The sequence below is a fragment of the Chiloscyllium punctatum genome, chromosome 24 (genome assembly GCF_047496795.1).
Source record: "Chiloscyllium punctatum isolate Juve2018m chromosome 24, sChiPun1.3, whole genome shotgun sequence".
NCBI classification, from domain to species: domain Eukaryota; kingdom Metazoa; phylum Chordata; class Chondrichthyes; order Orectolobiformes; family Hemiscylliidae; genus Chiloscyllium; species Chiloscyllium punctatum.
The window spans coordinates 57,240,874-57,259,262 of record NC_092762.1 but is presented as its reverse complement, the minus strand read 5'-3'; the positions used below and the strand labels follow the sequence as shown (position 1 = coordinate 57,259,262).

At 39.6% G+C, this 18,389-nt stretch overlaps 1 protein-coding gene across 5 annotated transcripts in view; it reads right to left on the bottom strand.

The window, feature by feature from the left end:
* LOC140494562 (zinc finger RNA-binding protein-like) overlaps positions 1 to 18,389 on the bottom strand; it is an 84,334-nt gene that overhangs the window by 26,475 nt on the left and 39,470 nt on the right. For 3 of the 5 annotated variants that reach the window (XM_072593871.1, XM_072593872.1, XM_072593874.1), the window contains 7 exons: positions 17,800 to 17,923; positions 15,274 to 15,510; positions 13,548 to 13,795; positions 8,843 to 9,025; positions 4,426 to 4,657; positions 2,898 to 3,079; positions 378 to 497 (listed from right to left, as the gene is read on the bottom strand). In XM_072593871.1, the coding sequence (XP_072449972.1) occupies positions 378 to 497; positions 2,898 to 3,079; positions 4,426 to 4,657; positions 8,843 to 9,025; positions 13,548 to 13,795; positions 15,274 to 15,510; positions 17,800 to 17,923 (1,326 nt within the window). The remainder of the gene's footprint in view (positions 1 to 377; positions 498 to 2,897; positions 3,080 to 4,425; positions 4,658 to 8,842; positions 9,026 to 13,547; positions 13,796 to 15,273; positions 15,511 to 17,799; positions 17,924 to 18,389) is intronic. The other 2 variants (XM_072593873.1, XM_072593875.1) reach the window with 1 other exon arrangement.

The window sequence follows — 18,389 nt, the reverse complement described above, 5'->3', positions numbered from 1 at the left end:
CAGAGGCAATCTTTTTCATTTAATGCCTGTGGAATGCTTTATTTTTCTAAGTACTGGAATATAACCCACCACTATAACTCAACTCTGCAAAGCAGAACTTCACCTAACAAGCCATTTCAAACAAACCAGCACATTCCTAACTCGGTACTCAATCTGCCTATTCTCCAATAAAAATACAAGTGACGCTCTGTTTGAAGTTCACCAATAATCTTTGTGAAGTAGTGTATAATCTACATACAATTACAACCATACACAATTATACTTCACATGGAAAAGTGAAGCAAGCATCCATGCCCCATACACAATAGTGAAGGATCCTAACACAAGAAAACTCAAGTACATTGCTGCATTAAAACATAAAACACTGAAGTACTCACCTTGTATTGCAGTCTATGCCTACGACCTTTTAAATGCATATCCTTTGCGTTAGGATCATTAAAACTACATTCACAAAGCTTACAGTGAAATCTGATCACTTTTCCTTCATCATTCCGGACCTAAATGAAGTATAATAGAAACTACATGAGCAACTGGAAGATTAGTTTAGGCAGGTCAGGTAAGAAACATTTAGACAAACGCTAGCAAAATCTGAGAAACATATCACAAAAATACAACAGCAATATAGCTTCTGAATATCCTACATAATTAGCTGCCACATTTTACCTACTTTTCTCAATTTTGAGCAAGTTCCCATCATCACACTTAAGGAAGGAAACATATATAAATACAACATTAATTGCAAAGTCAAAATTCTGGGATCCCAAAACTGTCAATATGGCTTACTTTATTCCAAATCTGCCTTTTCCTCCTGCAATTGCAATTCCTGCTAGAGTTCAATCAAAATATTTTCCAAACTATGAAAATTACACATTTCAGAATACAATCAAGCTTAAATATTAACTTGCCTTTTAGTGCCGTAATTTAATTTTTTGACTTAAAAGACTACAGGCTCCGCTAAAAGCCTGGGCCTTGTTGTGACTAGTTGGTCCAGAATTGTAATACCGTAAACTGAATTGGGATTGTGCAGTCTGCACATGTCAAGCGGGCACAATTTGAGGCAGCAGTATGTTCAATCAGATATAACAAATGCTTTCTTCAGCTTCTTGAAGATTGCTCAAAATATTCAAAAGGTATTTAAGATTACAGAGGAAGTTTAAAAGCTTTAAAAGGGAAAATTAACAGACTTTGAAAAAAAAATGTTATGAACACAAATCTGCGTTTTAGAAATTGTCTCTATGAATTTACCTTCCAAAAACATTTAATTTTGAAGCCAAATAAGAATCCTCACCAGTGTTGTGATCGAAATAAAACATTAATAGCTTATATTTGTGAGTTCTAATTGTTCACACTTTCAAGGAAGAAGAATGCTTTGATTATTTTAAGTTAATTGTTTTGAAGTTTAAAACAAGCCAACCCTCAGAAAGGGGTGGCAATTGGCAAGGTAAGAATAGAAGGCAAGATCATTTCTGATCACTCCCTCTGAGGAGGTTAGTGGGAATTGATAGGATGAGAAGAATAATATAGTTATTGAGACAAAGAAGAATAAATGAAACACAATGATGTAAGATCTTTTAATGGGGGTGGGTGGGTGGGGGAAGAGAGAAGAAAGATGGTGACAGAAAGGGAACAGCCAAGGAACACATTTTCCCATTAATGAAGCCACTGGCATTACACTACCAACCTACATGAAACGGAAGACAGAATGAGAGACAAAACAGTACCACCAAGACCAGAAAGGATCAAGTGCAAAACTTAAACTGTACAATACCACAGGTCAGCTAACAATACCAATCGAATATGTGCCTACAGTCAAGTGTATCGGTGCATTTGCGCACACATATTTACAACAAAGGCTCCTTATGTACATTTGTCACACTATACCTACTGTGCTACTAAAGTTGGGAGGGTCAATTACATGCAAACTCACAGTCATAACTAATTTTCATTAGAATTATAGAAACATTTATAATATTCAGTACAGAATGCATGATATTAAAATGGGAATTGAATATACTTGCCCTGCTGGACCAAATATCCTCCATTTTCTAAAACCACTTCACCTGAAAGCAATATATGGTTTTAATACCTGCAGGGTTTTTAATATAAATATTGTGCAGGGTCATGTGGCACTCTCAGCCGTCTTCTTTGAAGGTACTCTTATTGAGAAATCGTTCCTGCATTATCTGGCAACTCACCCAGACAACTCTTCGTGACTAGATACTGACTATATGCAATATTCCATTTGGATAGAACCACCACCTTCTGCTCCTTGACTACACTCCTCCAATGACCATACAATTAAGGTGTCAATCAATTCAGATTGCTAAAATAGAGGAATGTGTTCACTTAGTGAATCTTTGGAACTGTCCATATCACAGGACTATGGATACTCCATTGTTGCATATGGATAAGGAAAAGATAATTTTTAAAAAAATCTCTCTGGATTCAAGTGATAATTTGGGAGTGTCGATGAGGCACAAACTCAGCCAGAAGCAGACTGAATGGTGAAGCACATTCCAAGAGCGTAACAGTGTCTCCTTTTCCTACTTGTATTTCCTACTGCAGGAAATTACTGCAGATAACCAAACAGGATATTTAGCTCAAGCTTTCTCCTCTTTGCCCTGAGAACCATTATCAACTCAGCAGAGCACAAATAATGCTCACATTAGTAACTAGAGCATGTTTTAGAAAACGTTAGTTTGAAGAAAGCTAGAGTAACAAAGAGAGAATGAAAAAGGTAAAACATCCCCCTAGCCTCTCCTTCATTTTATACATTAACATTGTAACAGGTCATGAACGTCTTTCAGTTCTAAAAACGTTATTATTTAAGAATACCACACACCTCCCTTCCCTGGATAAAATAAGTAAATTCTTTTCATATGTTTAGACATAGCTACCTCTTCTACATAATCGTGGCCTACAGGCTGGACATCGTTCTGAAGCTGCGCTGGGATAGTGGAAGCTGGCACTGGTGCTGCGGTCTGCTCAGGCTTGAATTCCTGCATCTGGGGCTCTGGCTTAGCATTTGGGACTTTAACTTCTTCCATTTTGTTTCCCATCGTCTGTAATTTGTTTCCTCCTTTGAATGCAGAAGAGAAGTTTTTGAATTTCTTCAAATGGCAGCTAGGTTGCAGTGCGTATTTGTTAGTATGCAAACTACATGCAATTACCGTCCCAGCACATCTTGTCTGGCAATTACATATCAATCACACACTGAAGCCTAGAACATTGTAATAGGCACAAAGCCGTCCTCAAGGATATACTTGTACTACAAATGTAGTACAGCACAAACAATGCAAATCCAGAGCTAAGGTTCAACCTGGTTCCAGAGTGCAATGAAAGCTCCCACTTCACTTGTCACTCCAAAGTCAAGTTGGGCTGAGACTCCAGTGCAAAACCTGTTTGCGCTGATGTGACCACGATCCAGGAGTCTCCTTTATTCATTTGCCATATATGATGGACAATACAAGAATATTTCATTGTCTAGAGGATAGGGCTCCCAACAAAATTTAGAGATTCTGGAGCTTTTCACAATTTATTCAGTTTCATTACAAACAATTTGTTTAATTGTTGAAGTTCCAAGTGTGAAGGACAGTTAATTTAAGAACATTCTGCTATGATCATGGAACTCAACATTAAGTCCAAATCTGTAATCTCTTAGAAAAACCAATTAAATAGATAGGACTAAAGTCTTTTTCACTAAACTTGCAAATATCAGATGGATTGACCTAAAGCAAACCCCACACACAGTGCTTCAACTTCCACTTTCTCACACAAACTACATGTACCAGTAAGACTTTCAACTTTCTAATTAAGAGATACAACTTACTTAATAACAAGATTAACTCAAGACTGCATTTTTTTTCTCCCAATTTATAAAGTTGCTGAAGTAAAATAATTTGAATTGAATGTGGATTGGTTTTATTTTCTCACAAACTGAGCCACAATACCTGGTGTACTAACAGGATTGAGCATAAAAAAAAAGTTGTAAGGGTATGTTAGATGGATAGCTTCCCTCTACCTTCCAAATGTTTTTTGCCTTGTCCAGAGGTCAGATTCACAAAACTAATAAGCACCTTTTGGGGAACTGCAATGGCGCTTAAAATAGCAAGAGTTGAAGAGACAGCATCACCAAAGCACCATGTGAAATCCATCATCATAGAGTTTCTAATTGAAATTCACTGCAAGGTGATGAGGAATAGCAAGGGGATCATTGCTTCACCTCTCTCAGCTCTGATTGACATAGAAATTAGAGCTACAACTGGAGATTGAACCAGAGAATCTTCTGTTGCACAGCTTTGCTCCACAAACTGAAATACGGAGGGAGCAGTGAGCTAATGAGTAATTAACTGAATCTTCACAGGAAAACAGAACACAGAGGATAGGAAAAGAGACATTTGTTGAAGTTCAAAATCTTAAACGTACCAATAAATGTTATTTTGGGTGTTACAGGTTTCTTCACTATTAATGCAGGTGGTTTGCTTGTATTATTAGTGAATGCAGCAGCTGACTTGGGAGGCATCTGGATTGGTGTTGGTACTGTAGCTGTAGTAGTAACACTGCTCACTGGCTTATTCACAGCAGCTGATGTCGAATTTACTACAACTGGCTCAGTTGAAGGAATTGGCTTACCCAATTTGGTATGCAATTTAACAACCTACAGAAATGAAAATGACGATTAAAATCCATTCAGCACTTACATCAAACATGAATTATAAGCTAGAGTATGGAAACTAATTCTAAACAATCCAAAATATGTCCAAAAAACAGTTAATATACAAGAATGCACATGATTATATTACAAAATTCATTCAATCACTTGCATTGAGCTCGGTTTCAACCAGAGTTGTTTTCCTGGCAGTTTTGTTCATGGTTGTTTGATGGAGGTAAATGCAGCAGATGACGACACAGATTCCGCACACAGCAATTTATTTCAAAATTAGTTAACCACTGGAAGAAATTTCTGCCCTTATTTGAATGACCCCTGAGAACTTCCCAAGCGAAAAAGCAGATAGCACATTCGCGTAATCCCTCATCCTCGACTGTTTTGGTCCATACGGCACTGTCTTAGACGTGCAACAGAGTCAGCCTAATTTATATACTCATATAAGGAGGATTGAAAGGGAGGCAAGGGAGATGGGGGAGTGGTGTTTTTGCTTTAGGATAACATTATGGATATATTTAGGGAGGATATTCCTGGGAGATCATCCAGTGAAATTATATGGATGGAAATGAGAAATAAGTAAGCAATGTCTGCCTTGATGGAATTATATTATAGGTCCTCCAATAGTCAGCAGGAAGTTGAGAAGCAATTATGTAAGGTAGTCTCAAATATCAGTAAGAATAATAGGGTTGTAATGGTGGGGGATTTTAACTTTCCAAACATACACTAGGACTGTCAGAGCATTAAGGGTTTGGATGGGGAGGAATTTGTTAAGTGTGTACAAGAAAACAGGTTTTTTTTATTCAAAATGGGGATATATCTACTAGAAAAGGAGCAACACTTGACATTCCATTGAGAAATGAGGTGTCAGTAGGGGTCCACTTTGGGAGAAGTGATCATAATTCCATTAAATTTTAAAGTAGTTATGAAAAAAAAGGATAGAACTGGTCAAAAAGTTCAAGTTCTAAATTGCAGCAAGGCCAATTTTGATGGTAAGAGACAGGAACTTTCTAAAGCTGACTGGGGGAGACTATTGACAGATAAAGCAATGGTTGGGAAGTGAAAGGACTTTAATTTAAGATAATGAGAGTTCAGAGACAATATATTACCGCTAGTGTGAACGGCAAAGCTGACAGTAAAGGGAATGCTGGACGATAAGAAAAAGGAGGCGACATATGTCAGGCTAACCCGCAGAACCTTTTACATGCAAGTAAATCTAAAGCATGGAGTTATAAGTTTGAAGACCCATTTCTGAACAAATGCTTAGAACTTTCTTTTGTGCATTGAATGAATCTCTAAAGAAGTATAAGGGCAGTAGGGGTATACTTGGGAGGGAAATCAGGGGGGCAAGTTGGGGACATGAGATAGTTTTGGCAAATAAAATTAATGAGAATCCAAAAAGATTTTATAGTACATTAAGAGCAAAAGAGTAACTATGGAGAGAACCCTTAAAGAGTAACGTGATTGTCTATGTGTGGAACCACAGGAGATGGATGAGATACTAAAATATTTTGCATTAGTATTTACTGTGGAGAAGGACATGAAAGTTAAAGAACTTGGGGAAATAAATAGTTATGTCTTGAAATGAGTTCATATTAAAGAGATGGTGCTAGTGGTCTTAAAATGCTGAAAGGTAGATAAATTTCAGGTGCCTGATCAGGTGTTTCCCAGAACTTTGTGATAAGCTAGAGATAGGATTGCTGGGCCCTTGCTGAGATATTTGTACTATCAACGGCCATAAGTGAGGTGCCAAAATACTGGAGGGTGGATAAGGAGGTGCTACAACTTAAGTAAGTCGGTAAGGAAAACCCAGGGAACCATAGTCTGGGAAGCCTGACGTCAGTGGTGTATAAGCTGTTGGATGGAGTTCTTAGGGACAAAATTTACATGCATTTGGAAAAGCGAGCACTGACTAGGGATAGCCAACATGGCTTTGTGTGTAGTAAATCATGTCTCACTAACTTGATTGAGTTTTTTGAAGAGGTAACAAAGAAAATTGATTAAGGCAAAGCAGTATATGTTGTCTATATGGAATTCAGCAAAGCATTTGACAAGATTCTGCATGGTAGAATGGTTAATAAGATTAGATTATATGGAACTCAGAAGACCTTAGCCAACTGAATACAAAATTGGCTTGAAGGTAGCAACAGAGGGCTGCTTTTGGACTTGAAGCCTGTGACCAGCAGTGTGTCATAGGGATTGGTACTGGGTCCACTGCCTTTTGTTATTTATATAAATGATTTGGATGTAAATAAAAGAAGCATGTTAGTAAGTTTGCAGGTGACACCAAAATTGGTGGCACCATGGATGGTGAAAAAGGTTATCTCGAGTAGAACAGGACCATGGTCAGATAGGCCAATGGGCTAAGGTGCGGCAGATGTAAATTAGTTTAGACAAATGTGAGGTGTTGCATTTTGAAAGGCAGACTAATACTGTTAATGGTAAGGTTTGGGGGAGTGCTGCTTAACAAAGAAACTTAGGGGTGCAGGTGCATAGTTCCTTGAAAGTGGAGTTACAGGTAGGCAGGGAGAGTGGTGAAGTCAGCATTTGGCATGCTTGACCTCATTGGTCAAAACATTGGTCAGTTGGGTAGCTATTTTGCTGTTATCCAGGACATTGATGAGGCCGCTTTTTGAATACTGCGTACAATTCTGGCCGCCCTTCTGTAGAAAGGATGTTGTTAATTTGAGAGGGTGCAGAAAAGATTTAAAAGGGGACTGGCGGGTTTGAGTTATAGGGAGAGGCTAAATAGGCTAGGACTTCTTTGCCTGGAGCAGAGGCTGAGGGGTGACCTTATAGGTGTTTATAAAATCACAAAGGGCATGGATAGGGTCCTCAGCTAAGGATAGGCGAGGCCCAAACTAGATGGCATAGGTTTAAAGTGAGAGGGGAAAGGTTTAAAAAGGTTCCGAGGGTTAATGTTTTCACGCAGAGGGTGGGGTGTGCATGGAACAAGTTGCCGGGGAAATGGTGGTGATAAGTACAATTACAACATTTGAAATGCATCTGGATGGGTATATGAATAGCAAGGGTTTAGGGGGACATGGGCTAAATACTGGCAAATGGGATTAGATCAGATTGGGATGTATGGCTGGTGCAGGCGAGTTGGACTGAAGAGTCTGCTTCTGCGCTGTATAACTCTATATCCTAGAAAGGGGCCAGAGCCTGCAACTTCTGACTCAAGAATACGGGTATCGGGTATCAGTTAAGTGACATTCATTGTCACCTGATGTGACTAGATATCTAAGTAATATCAAGTATTCACAATGATGATGCTAGGGTGGACCACAAAAATTGAGTAGGGATTTTATAAATCTCAACTTCACAGCAGAAAATTCTGAGCATATGTTCAGAAACGGGTCTTCAAACTTATAACTCTGTGCATTGGATTTACTTGCTTGTTATTTCTATTGATGTGTGCCAGAAATAAAACCTTCTTGGCACTTAGGCTGTGGTCTCCACTTATGTTTTGAGAACATAAGGAGTCAAAAGATTCCGGCAAGATTCCTGAGCTTGCACTGCCATTCAATTAGATCATGATTTGTAGTAATATCCTGAGAATAATTCTCAGTACACTATTCAACATCATCGCCTTAAATTAAACATTGAGAACTATGGATTCAGAGCTTATATCTAACACTGGATTTCTGACTGGGCCCTGTTCTTTTCAGAGGATGCCAACTTCAGACAATCCTTGTCAGCTGTATACTGGCATCCACTTCATCAATTATCATCAAGTCATATTACAAGACAACCATTTAGTCATTAAGTTCCTGCTGATTCGCTATAAAGCAATTCAATCAATCAGTCTCACTGGGTAGGAAACCAACTCAATGAACGACAGGCTTAATGTTCATCGCTTTCTTTCCAAATAATCCTTTCTTTTCTAATGCTGCAATTACAGAATGCATGAGCTGGTAGGATAGGATCTCACATCTAGGAAATAAACTGCACATGATGACTGGTAATGCAATGACTACTTACAACTTATTTGGTTAAAAGAAAAATGCGGGAATTACACAGAACATGTGAAAAACAAACGGAAAACAGCTTGGTCTTTGTTTGGGCTTGTAACCTGTCAAAACTCCTTTCCAGAAATGATAACTTATCCTTCTAAATGTTAACAGACACGTTGTGTATTTTCCACATTTTCATTACTTATAGTATTTTTGTAAGCACCTTTTGGTGCTTGGCACCTCGGATATGTGCAGCATAGGCATCTGCACCTGTGCACGATACATCGCACAGCTCACATCGTAGTTGACCCTGGGCACCACGTGGTCCACTCGTAGTCTGACTTCCACCTTTTAAAGCTGCTTCTTTTTTCTTGTGCTTCTGGCCTTCCAAATGTTCCCTATAAGTCTTTGGAAGTGGTTGATAGAAAGATAATTAAACATTAAATCAGAGTTAGAAATGAACGAGACTGAGTATGCAAGTGTACTTCTTCATACCAGTAACTAAAATTTTTCTGTGCAAAAGTTTAATTTATAACCTTTTATTTCTTAGCAGAAGCAACTTTACACAAACTGACTCATTAACTAGCTTTTAAATTTAAAATCTTTAGGAATTTTGTGTCCACACTGCAAATGGTTTCTTTCCTCTTGGTGAAGCCTTACATAGCTTAATTAAGCATTATTAATTAAGCAGTAAGCTCAAAAGTAGGGGAATGGGTCTGGGTGGGTTGCGGGTTGGTGTGGACTTGTTGGGCCGAAGGGTCTGTTTCCACACTAAGAAACCTAATCTAAAAAAAAACTTTACCAAAAGTTTAGTGTTGAGCGTGGCAGTGGGATAGTTATTAGTACTAGTAGGTCCATTCACTGTTAAATGTAAAAACATTACCCATCTCAAAGAATCAAACATTAAAAGGAACTCAGTAGGTACAACTTTTCCCTTCACCAATGGCACACACTATGGCTACAGTGTTATCTATAGAATGCACTGCATCAATTGATAAACACTTCTTAGTATCATTGCCTTGAAGACCGCCATCAACCCAAAATTGAAATATTGTGGTTACAAGACGCTAGGATGCTAGGAGTCCTGCAGCAAGTAACAACTCATGACTCCCCAAACCCTGCCCACTAAGGCATAAATCAGGAATGTGCTGGAATATTTATCAGTTGTCTGGATGAGTGCAGCTACAACACTCTTAAGTTTGACAACATCCAGGACATACCAGCCTTCTACTGACACCAGGTCCACAAACATTCATTCGCTTCACCAAAGTTCAGAAGAAGCAGTGTACCACCTACAAGATGCTCTGCAGAAATTCACCAAGGCTCCTTAAATAGCAGTTTCCAAATCCATGACCCGTACTACCTTGATGGGCAGGGCACCAAATAAAGGGAACACTGACACCTACAAGCTCCCCCTCGAAGCCACTCACCATCCTGACTTGGAAATATAATATTGTTCCTTCAGTGTCACCAGGTCAAAATCCTCAAGCTCCATTCTTAACGACATTGTGGGTGTGCCTACATCAAACAGACTGCAGCGGTTCAAGAAGGCAGTTCACCACTACCTTCTCAAGGACAACCACGGATGTACAATAGAGGATGGCCCAGTCAGTGATGCCCTCATCTCAATATTGAAAACAAAAAGCACATACCAAGCCACTGACTACAATCCCAAAAAGCCACAGCAATAGGTGAACACGAACACCATCACCTCCAAGTTTCCTGTAACTCTTTCACAATCCTGATTTTGACATCCTGTCAGATCAATATTCCGGAACATTCTACTGAACAACATTATGAATACACCTTCCACACATTGTTTGCAATGGTTCCAGAGGAATGGGATTGCAGGTCAAGAAGGTGGTGCTGAGTCTGAGGGTTGGGACTGAGAAAAGGTGGGGGGAGGGGAAATGAGGAAGCTGGAGAAATCTGCATTCATCCCTTGTGGTTGGAGGGTTCCTAGGCGGAAGATGGGTCGCTCTTCCTCCAGGCGTTGAGTTGCCATGGTCTAGCGATGGAGGCGGCCAAGGACCTGCATGTCCGTGGCGGAGTGGGAAGGGGAGTTGAGGTGTTCAGCCACGGGGCGGTTGGGTTGGTTGGTGCAGGTGTCCCAGAGGTGTTCTCTGAAACGTTCCACAAATAGGTGGCCTGTCTCCCCAATGTATAGGAGGCCACATTGGGTGCAGTGGATGCAGTAAATGACGTGTGTGGAGGTGCAGGTGAATTACTGATGGATATTGAAGGATCCCTTGGGGACTTGGAGGGAAGTGAGGGGGGAGGTGTGGGCGCAAGTTTTGCATTTTTTGCAGTTGCAGGGGATCATCCTTCGTCATTTCCACCACCTCCAAACGGACCCCACCACCAAGGATATATTTCCCTCCCCACCCATCAGCGTTCCGGAAAGACCACTCCCTCCGCGACTCCCTCGTCAGATCCACAACCCCCACCAACCCAACCTCCACTCCCGGCACCTTCCCCTGCAACCGCAAAAAATGCAAAACTTGCACCCACATGCAGGTCCTTGGCCACCTCCATCGCTAGACCATGGCAACACGACGCCTGGAGGAAGAGCAACTCATTTTCCACCTAGGAACCCTCCAACCACAAGGGATGAATGCAGATTTCTCCAGCTTCCTCATTTCCCCTCCCCCCACCTTTTCTCAGTCCCAACCCTCAGACTCAGCACCGCCTTCTTGACCTGCAATCTTCTTCCCGACCTCTCCGCCCCCACCCCCTCTCTGGCCATCACCCTCACCTTAACCTCCTTCCACCTATCGCCCCTCCCCCAAGTCCCTCCTCCCTACCTTTTATCTTAGCCTGCTTGGCACACCCTCCTCATTCCTGAAGAAGGGCTTATGCCCGAAACGTCGATTCCCCTTCTCTTTTGATGCTGCCTGACCTGCAGCGCTTTTCCAGCAACACATTTTTAAGCTCTGATCCCCAGCATCAGCAGTCCTCACTTTCTCCTTCCAGAGGAATGTCCTTTCTCAAGACAACTCTGGTTAGACAATAAATGTCTGTCTTTCCAACAGCATCCAAATCCCAAAAATGACTATGAAAATCTCTGTCGTACTTAACTGTATGGACCATGATGGTAAAAAGCTCTCCCGCTAGCATGCTCTGAAAGAGTTCTCAAATGAAGCACAATGAGGGTTGGGGTCTTTTTGTAATCTTGTAGTGGTAGAGAGGAGAGAAAGTGGGAGTATGAAAGTAAGGCTAGGTTGCCATTCTATCATAAGAATTTAGTTGTTCCTACTTGGATGAAGGAATGCATGAATGTCAGACAAGAATAATTGATTTTGACACAAAAGGTAACCAGATTTAATGTCAACATGACTGAGCATTTTCACAAGAGGAGAACTGAGTGTGGCATAAGTATGAGATGACTATGTACACTCGTGACTTTGTACACTATCACATCCTGGTATGATGATACTCAATGAATTTCCTATGTGCAAAATATAATATGCACAGGAATGATACATTTGCATAAAATCTTTCATACAAACATAAAGGCAGGATGGCGTGAGTGGAGTCTTGCAGGGCTCTGCTCTGGGGTCTCAACTTTTCAAAACTTACATCAATGACTTATAAATGATGGCAGTGGCATGCTTGCTGAATTTGCACGTGAATCAAAGCTGGATAGGAAAGTCTATTGTGAAGCCAAAATTGAAAATACATAGATAAGTTGAGTGAGTGGCAAAAATCTGGCAGATGGAGTATAATACAGGAAAATATGAAGTTGTTCATTTTGACAGGAAGACTAAAAAAGCAGAGCATTACTTTGAAATATAAAAGTAAAGTGGAAAGGATGGGACTTCATTCACTGGAGCACAGAAGATTGAGAGGTGACCTTATTGAGGGGCATAAATAAGGTGAATAGCAAATGACTTTTTCTTAGGCTGGGGGAGTTCAAAATTAGGGAGGCATATTTATAAAGTGAGAGAAAAAAATTTTTTAAAAGGATACGAGGGGCTACTTTTTTCGTGGAACGAACTGTCAGAGAAAGTGGTGATGCGGATACAGTTACAATGTTGTAAAGACATTCAGACAAGTTCATGAATAGCAGAGGCTTGGAGGGATATGGGCCAAGCGTAGGCAGGTGGGACTTGTTTAGTTTGATCAACATTAACTGGTTGGACCGAAGGGTCTGCTTCCAAACTGTATGACTATTAAACAGAGAATGATTGCAGAATTCTGAAGTTCAGCACAAGTTAGACGTTCTGTTTCAAGAGTCACTCAAGGTTTGTATGTAGGTGCAGCACATAAATCAATTAATGGGTTGCTATGCTCAGTTATGCAGGATATTGGTGAGAACACATCTTAAATGCAGCTTTGGTCTCCTTACTTAAAGAAGGATGTAAATACTTTTGAGATGAACAAGACAATTTTTACTAGATTAATACCTGGAAAAAATATGTTGCCTTATGAGGATAGGATGGAAGGCTGTGCTTATTTCTACTGCAGTTTACTTAACTGAATGGTCCTGACAAGATTGACATGGAAAGGATGTTTCTTTTTGTGGGTCAGTCTAGATCTAAGACACTTTTTTTAAAAAATAGGGGCTGTACTTTGTGCTCAGATTTGAGAATTTATTTCTGAGAAGGTTGTGCATTTTGGAACTTTGTGCCTTAGAAGGCGCTGGAATTGGAGCTCACTGAATATTTCCAAGATGGGGTAGACAGACTGTTGTTAGTCAAGAGAAGTAAGGATTATTGGGAGTAGACTGAAACTTCTACTTCTGCTCCTACTTTATACGTTCATACATGACAACAGAACAGCATTCATCAAAGGAACAGCATTCATTTAAGAACAATATTAAAATACAGATACAAATCATTGAGGAGAAAGTCAGGCATGTAGTTCTTCCTTGGCATATAAAAGTACAGTCATGGAGACAACAACACACTTTCATCTGAATCAGTTACCTGTGGGCCAGCACAGCTAATTTTACAGACATCACAATAGTGTAGCTGAGGTTGTTTAGGTGGTGGCTTCGGTTTTTGTTGTTTGTTCTGGAAAGTTGTTTTTTTGATGAAAGTGCTTCCTGTATTGGCACTGGTTCCTGTTCCGATCCCAGTGCTGGTCCAAGTGGTGGCTGATGGTTTCTGTGGTTGTTGATAGTATGAAGTAGCAGCAGAATACACAGCAGCTTCATATCCAGAGTAACTTGACCCTAATATAAAAAGAAACTTCAAAATGTATATATTGGGCACTATGTTTTAATTATATTCAATAACTAGATAACACTTTTTAATGTTGCAATCTTGTCACTGTTAAAGTTTATTTTGATTCCTCACAAAACAACAGCAAAAAATACTTTATAGTTTGGACATGAAATGGAACCTGGAAAATTGGAGGATGCAGTAAATCATATAAAATCATATACAATCATATAAAACCTGGTGTGTGGCATTATGATATTCATATTAATGAACCTTCAGAGAGAATGCAGAAGATGCAACACCAACACATTGCTGGGAAAGTCCTTGCCTCTTTTAACAGTCCTTTGGACAGTATTTTACTACCCATGAGAAAGAAGCATGACAATTGTACATGGGGGTGGGGGGAGGAATGCAATTCTGAAGAGAATTTAGGATTTGAGGGATCTGTGCAGAATTTGAGGGACCTGTTTGTATACGTGCACACATCAATAAAAGTGGCAGGATAGGGGGAGAGTGCAATGAATAAAGCATACCCAGTGCTCCAACTTTTATTGATCGTGGCAAAGAGTACAAGAGCAAGGAAGTGGCATGGAACTTATGTAAGACATTTGCTCGAGCTCAGCTGGGGCATTAGTGTACAGTTGTGGGTGCTACATTATAGATGTGAACAGATTGGAGAGTGTGCAGAAGTGATTTAGAAGAATGATTCCAGGAACTAAAAAATTAGTAATGATGTTAGATTGAAACTGGGACTGCTCTCCTTGGAAAGAAGGCGGCCGAAAGGTATTTGATAGAGGTCTTCAAAAATCATGAGTAGGCCGGATAGGGTGAAGATGTTCCTGCTGGCAAAAAGAATAAGACAGCATAGATTTAAAGTGATGTGTAAAAGAAGCAACAATGATGTGAAAAAGAACTTCTTCCACACTGAGTAATTAGGGTATGGAATCTATTGCCTGGAAATGTGGTGGAAGCCGATTCAAATTTCAGCATTCAAGAGGGCACTGGTTGATTATTTGGACAGAAATGGTGTTCAGAAATGTGAGAAAAGGTCAGGAGGTTGGCTTGCGGCAACAGAGCTGGTGCAGACACAATGAGGTGTGTGTGTGTGTGTGTGTGTGTGTGTGTGTGTGTGTGTGTGTGTGTGTGTGTGTGTGTGTGTGTGTGTGTGTGTGTGTGTGTGTGTGTGTGTGTGCGCGCGTGCACGCGCACACACACGCGTGTGTTGGGGGGCTCCTTCTGTGCTGTTACAATTCTGTGATAGTGCAACAATGCGGACATATAGGTTCTGATGATAACAGAAGTCAAAAGAGGAAAGAAAATCAAAGAAATAGCACACATCAAGCTAAAGGATATAAGATTAAGTGAAAAACGTTAAAAACTGGTCATGTAAAAGTGGCATATGGAATTTGTTTTAAAATTCTCAGCTTCAGACAGACAAATTACAATACCAAAACAATAAAGCACAAGTTACCAAGGTAGAGTTGCTTACCTGAATAACTGACTGGTGTTGTATTGTATGTGGGTGTCTGTGTATATGATACAGCAGCTGTGGCTACTGCTGCAGTAGGTTGTGCAGTTGGTTGTACTGTTGTTACCACTGGATACACCGTAAAGCTGGTTGTAACTGGGATTGGAGTGGATGCAGGTTTTATTGCAGTAACTTGTCTTGATTGTTGCGATTGTGTGTACAGTGTTCCAGATTGGCTGAAACTGGTTTTAGGGGCTACTGAAAAACAAAACCAGTAGGGTAATCTGTCTTCATGCAACTTGACTATGCCTAGATATACTGGAATTCTAATTCCAGCTTAGACATTCTTCTACCTGAAAAGGCTTACTTGAATTAAAACAATTTCTTGCCTCATAACCAGACATAACTATGCATTCAAAAGCAAATACTATAAATGCTGAAAATCTGAAACAAAAACTGCTGGAAATACTTGGGACAGGCAGCAACTGTGGAGAGAAGCAGATTCAACATTTCAGATTGTTAACCTTTCTTTCATCAGATGCTGCTGGACAATTAAGTACTTCCAGCATGTTATATACCTACGTATATAGTGTTTCTCAATTTCTATCAGAACAAAACCTGAATATGTAAAGGCTTTTACATCTTTGTGCAAGGATGTCAATTACTCGCCTTCAATAGCATCTGTGTTTCCAACATTTTAAAAAGGAAGTTCCATTGTAGATTTCCAGTTGCATTACTGAGTAGTGTTGAGGCTTGAGAGTACTATGTACAACTGGTGGCTGGTTTATCCTTTTAAAGCCAGAGATATTGATAGGCTACTCAAGGCAATGAATGTTTCTTAGAAACAAAGGAAAAGTAATCTATTCCACTCCTCAACCAAGTCAAATGCTTGTGATCCATATACCTTGATATCTGCTACATTTTCATTAGAATATTAATCTTTAAAATTTGAATTGGCATAGTTTTCTCAGGGAAAGAAAGTTTCATATTTCCAAGAGTGAGGGAAAAAAATACTAACTGTTTCATTCTTAATGGACTTGTTTTCATTTTAAAATTGTACCATTTTATCCTGATTTTCCCACCAGTAAAATCCTGTTATTGTTTTGAATAAATCAGCTCCCTCAACCCTCTAAACTCAAAAGGAATACAACAGAAGCTAATGTAACCTCTCTCAATTTAATCCTTTAAGCAGAGTTAACATTTGGGCGAGCCTGGACTGTAATTCCAACAAAAAATAATTGCACCGAAGAGGGAACATTAGTTTTTAATGGTCTGTGCACATCACACCCAAATTCTTTTGCTCATTCACAACTCTTCATTTCTTGCAATTAAAAAAAAATTCCGATTTGTATTAGATTCTAAACAGATGACCATAAATAAATTCAGGATGCATGTCAGGCTGGTTTTTTAAGAAAGGTTATTTTTCAGTGGACTTCCATGTCTGAAGTGTGACCAGCAGTACATAAACCTTCCACAATGCTGTCCATTATTTTTACAAAGATATGCTGTTTCCAAGAGATATTATGTCATCCACTATTAAAAATTCTTTCATGGAATGCAGATTGAGGTCTGGGCCAGTTGTTTAACGTACACAATATATTTGGACTTCAGGTGGTGGCATTCCCATATATGTGCTGCCTTCATCCTTTTCGAGATTGTGGCTATGGGTTTGGAAAGTGCTGTTTAAGGAATCTTGGTGAATCTCTAAAGTGAATCCTGGAGATGGTACACACTGCTGCTACGAAGAATCAGTGAATGCTTTTCTTCCTTTTTCCTCTGCTAAATATCTATGTGACCATTCTTTGAAGACTACAAAAACTAATCACTATTATTTATTATTATTTTTATTTTGTCTTGTGGTCCTGTAAAGTTTAATTGTCTTTTTGAAGTATTATAATATTTTCAGCATGACATTTCAACTATTCTGGACAGGAAATCCAACATCGGCAATTACCATAGCAATTCTTGACCTTCTAAAAAATATCAACCGTCAATTCAGAGGTTACAGCATGCAATATTGTAAAATAGAAGTGTAGCTTTGCAAATTTCAATTTGCTTACCTACCACAGACACTAACTCAGTCATTAGCAAACCAGACATCTTCATGGCCTTTTCATACCAAATACAATATTCAGAAAAATCAAGCCCCAAGAACATCTATTATGTCAGCTTCCCAAGTTACAGTTCTTGGGAACAGTTATCTCTTTATAGTAGCTCCTATTTGTGGTGCACATAGAAAGCTATTATCACAAGCTCGGATTGTGTCCAATCATAAATCTTGTTCTCATCCTAAAGATTACACTGAACATGAGGAGTCACTGTTTTGCGACCAAAGTTAAAATACTGAGCTCTCTCTCTCTTTTGGGAGTTTCTATCATCATCCTGCTGTGATCAGCTATCTCAGCGAGTCCAGAACTGAACATGGAACCTTTCCAGGCTTCCTGGGCCACTTACTTCCTAAATTAGCCAGCTAAACTAACAAGAAGCAAAGTTCTGTCAGATTACTCAATCCTCAGCATAAACAAATTCAGAAAATATTTCACTCACTTGTCTGGTAGTAAGAATCTGTGGCTGTCTGCTGAGGTTGAGCAGCAGCTGAGACAGGTTGTTGATAGTACTGTTTATCATAACTTGGTGCTGTTGCTGTGGAACGTGCGTAACTGTAACTGTCCTACATTACAGACAAGGAAAATACATTAATGACAGCAACTTAAAACTGATAAAATATGAACATATAAAGCTACCCTCCACCAAAAAGTAGTGTCTGGCTAATCAGGAGCTGTTGCCTTCTTGAGAATATCATTTAATGCTCAGCACTAACCTCAATAAGTCCAGTATGCTGGGTAAGTGTCCAGCACATGCATCATTTGTATGCAGTTACCCACTGATGGTAGGGTTATACTATGGCTCTCAATTGAACTGACAACTTATAGCACAATTCTAACCTGTTGGGCTGTGATAAAATTAAGGGGTGGGAAGGGGGTAATTCCATACCCCCATAATGCTTCTAACCTCATGTAAAGCAATAGTGTAAACAGGCCACAAGTCTGATTATTGCAGTTTAGGATTTTTATACCACTTATGAACCAAATCAACATGACAGTGTCATTCAGATGCAATGGCATGTTTGAAAATGT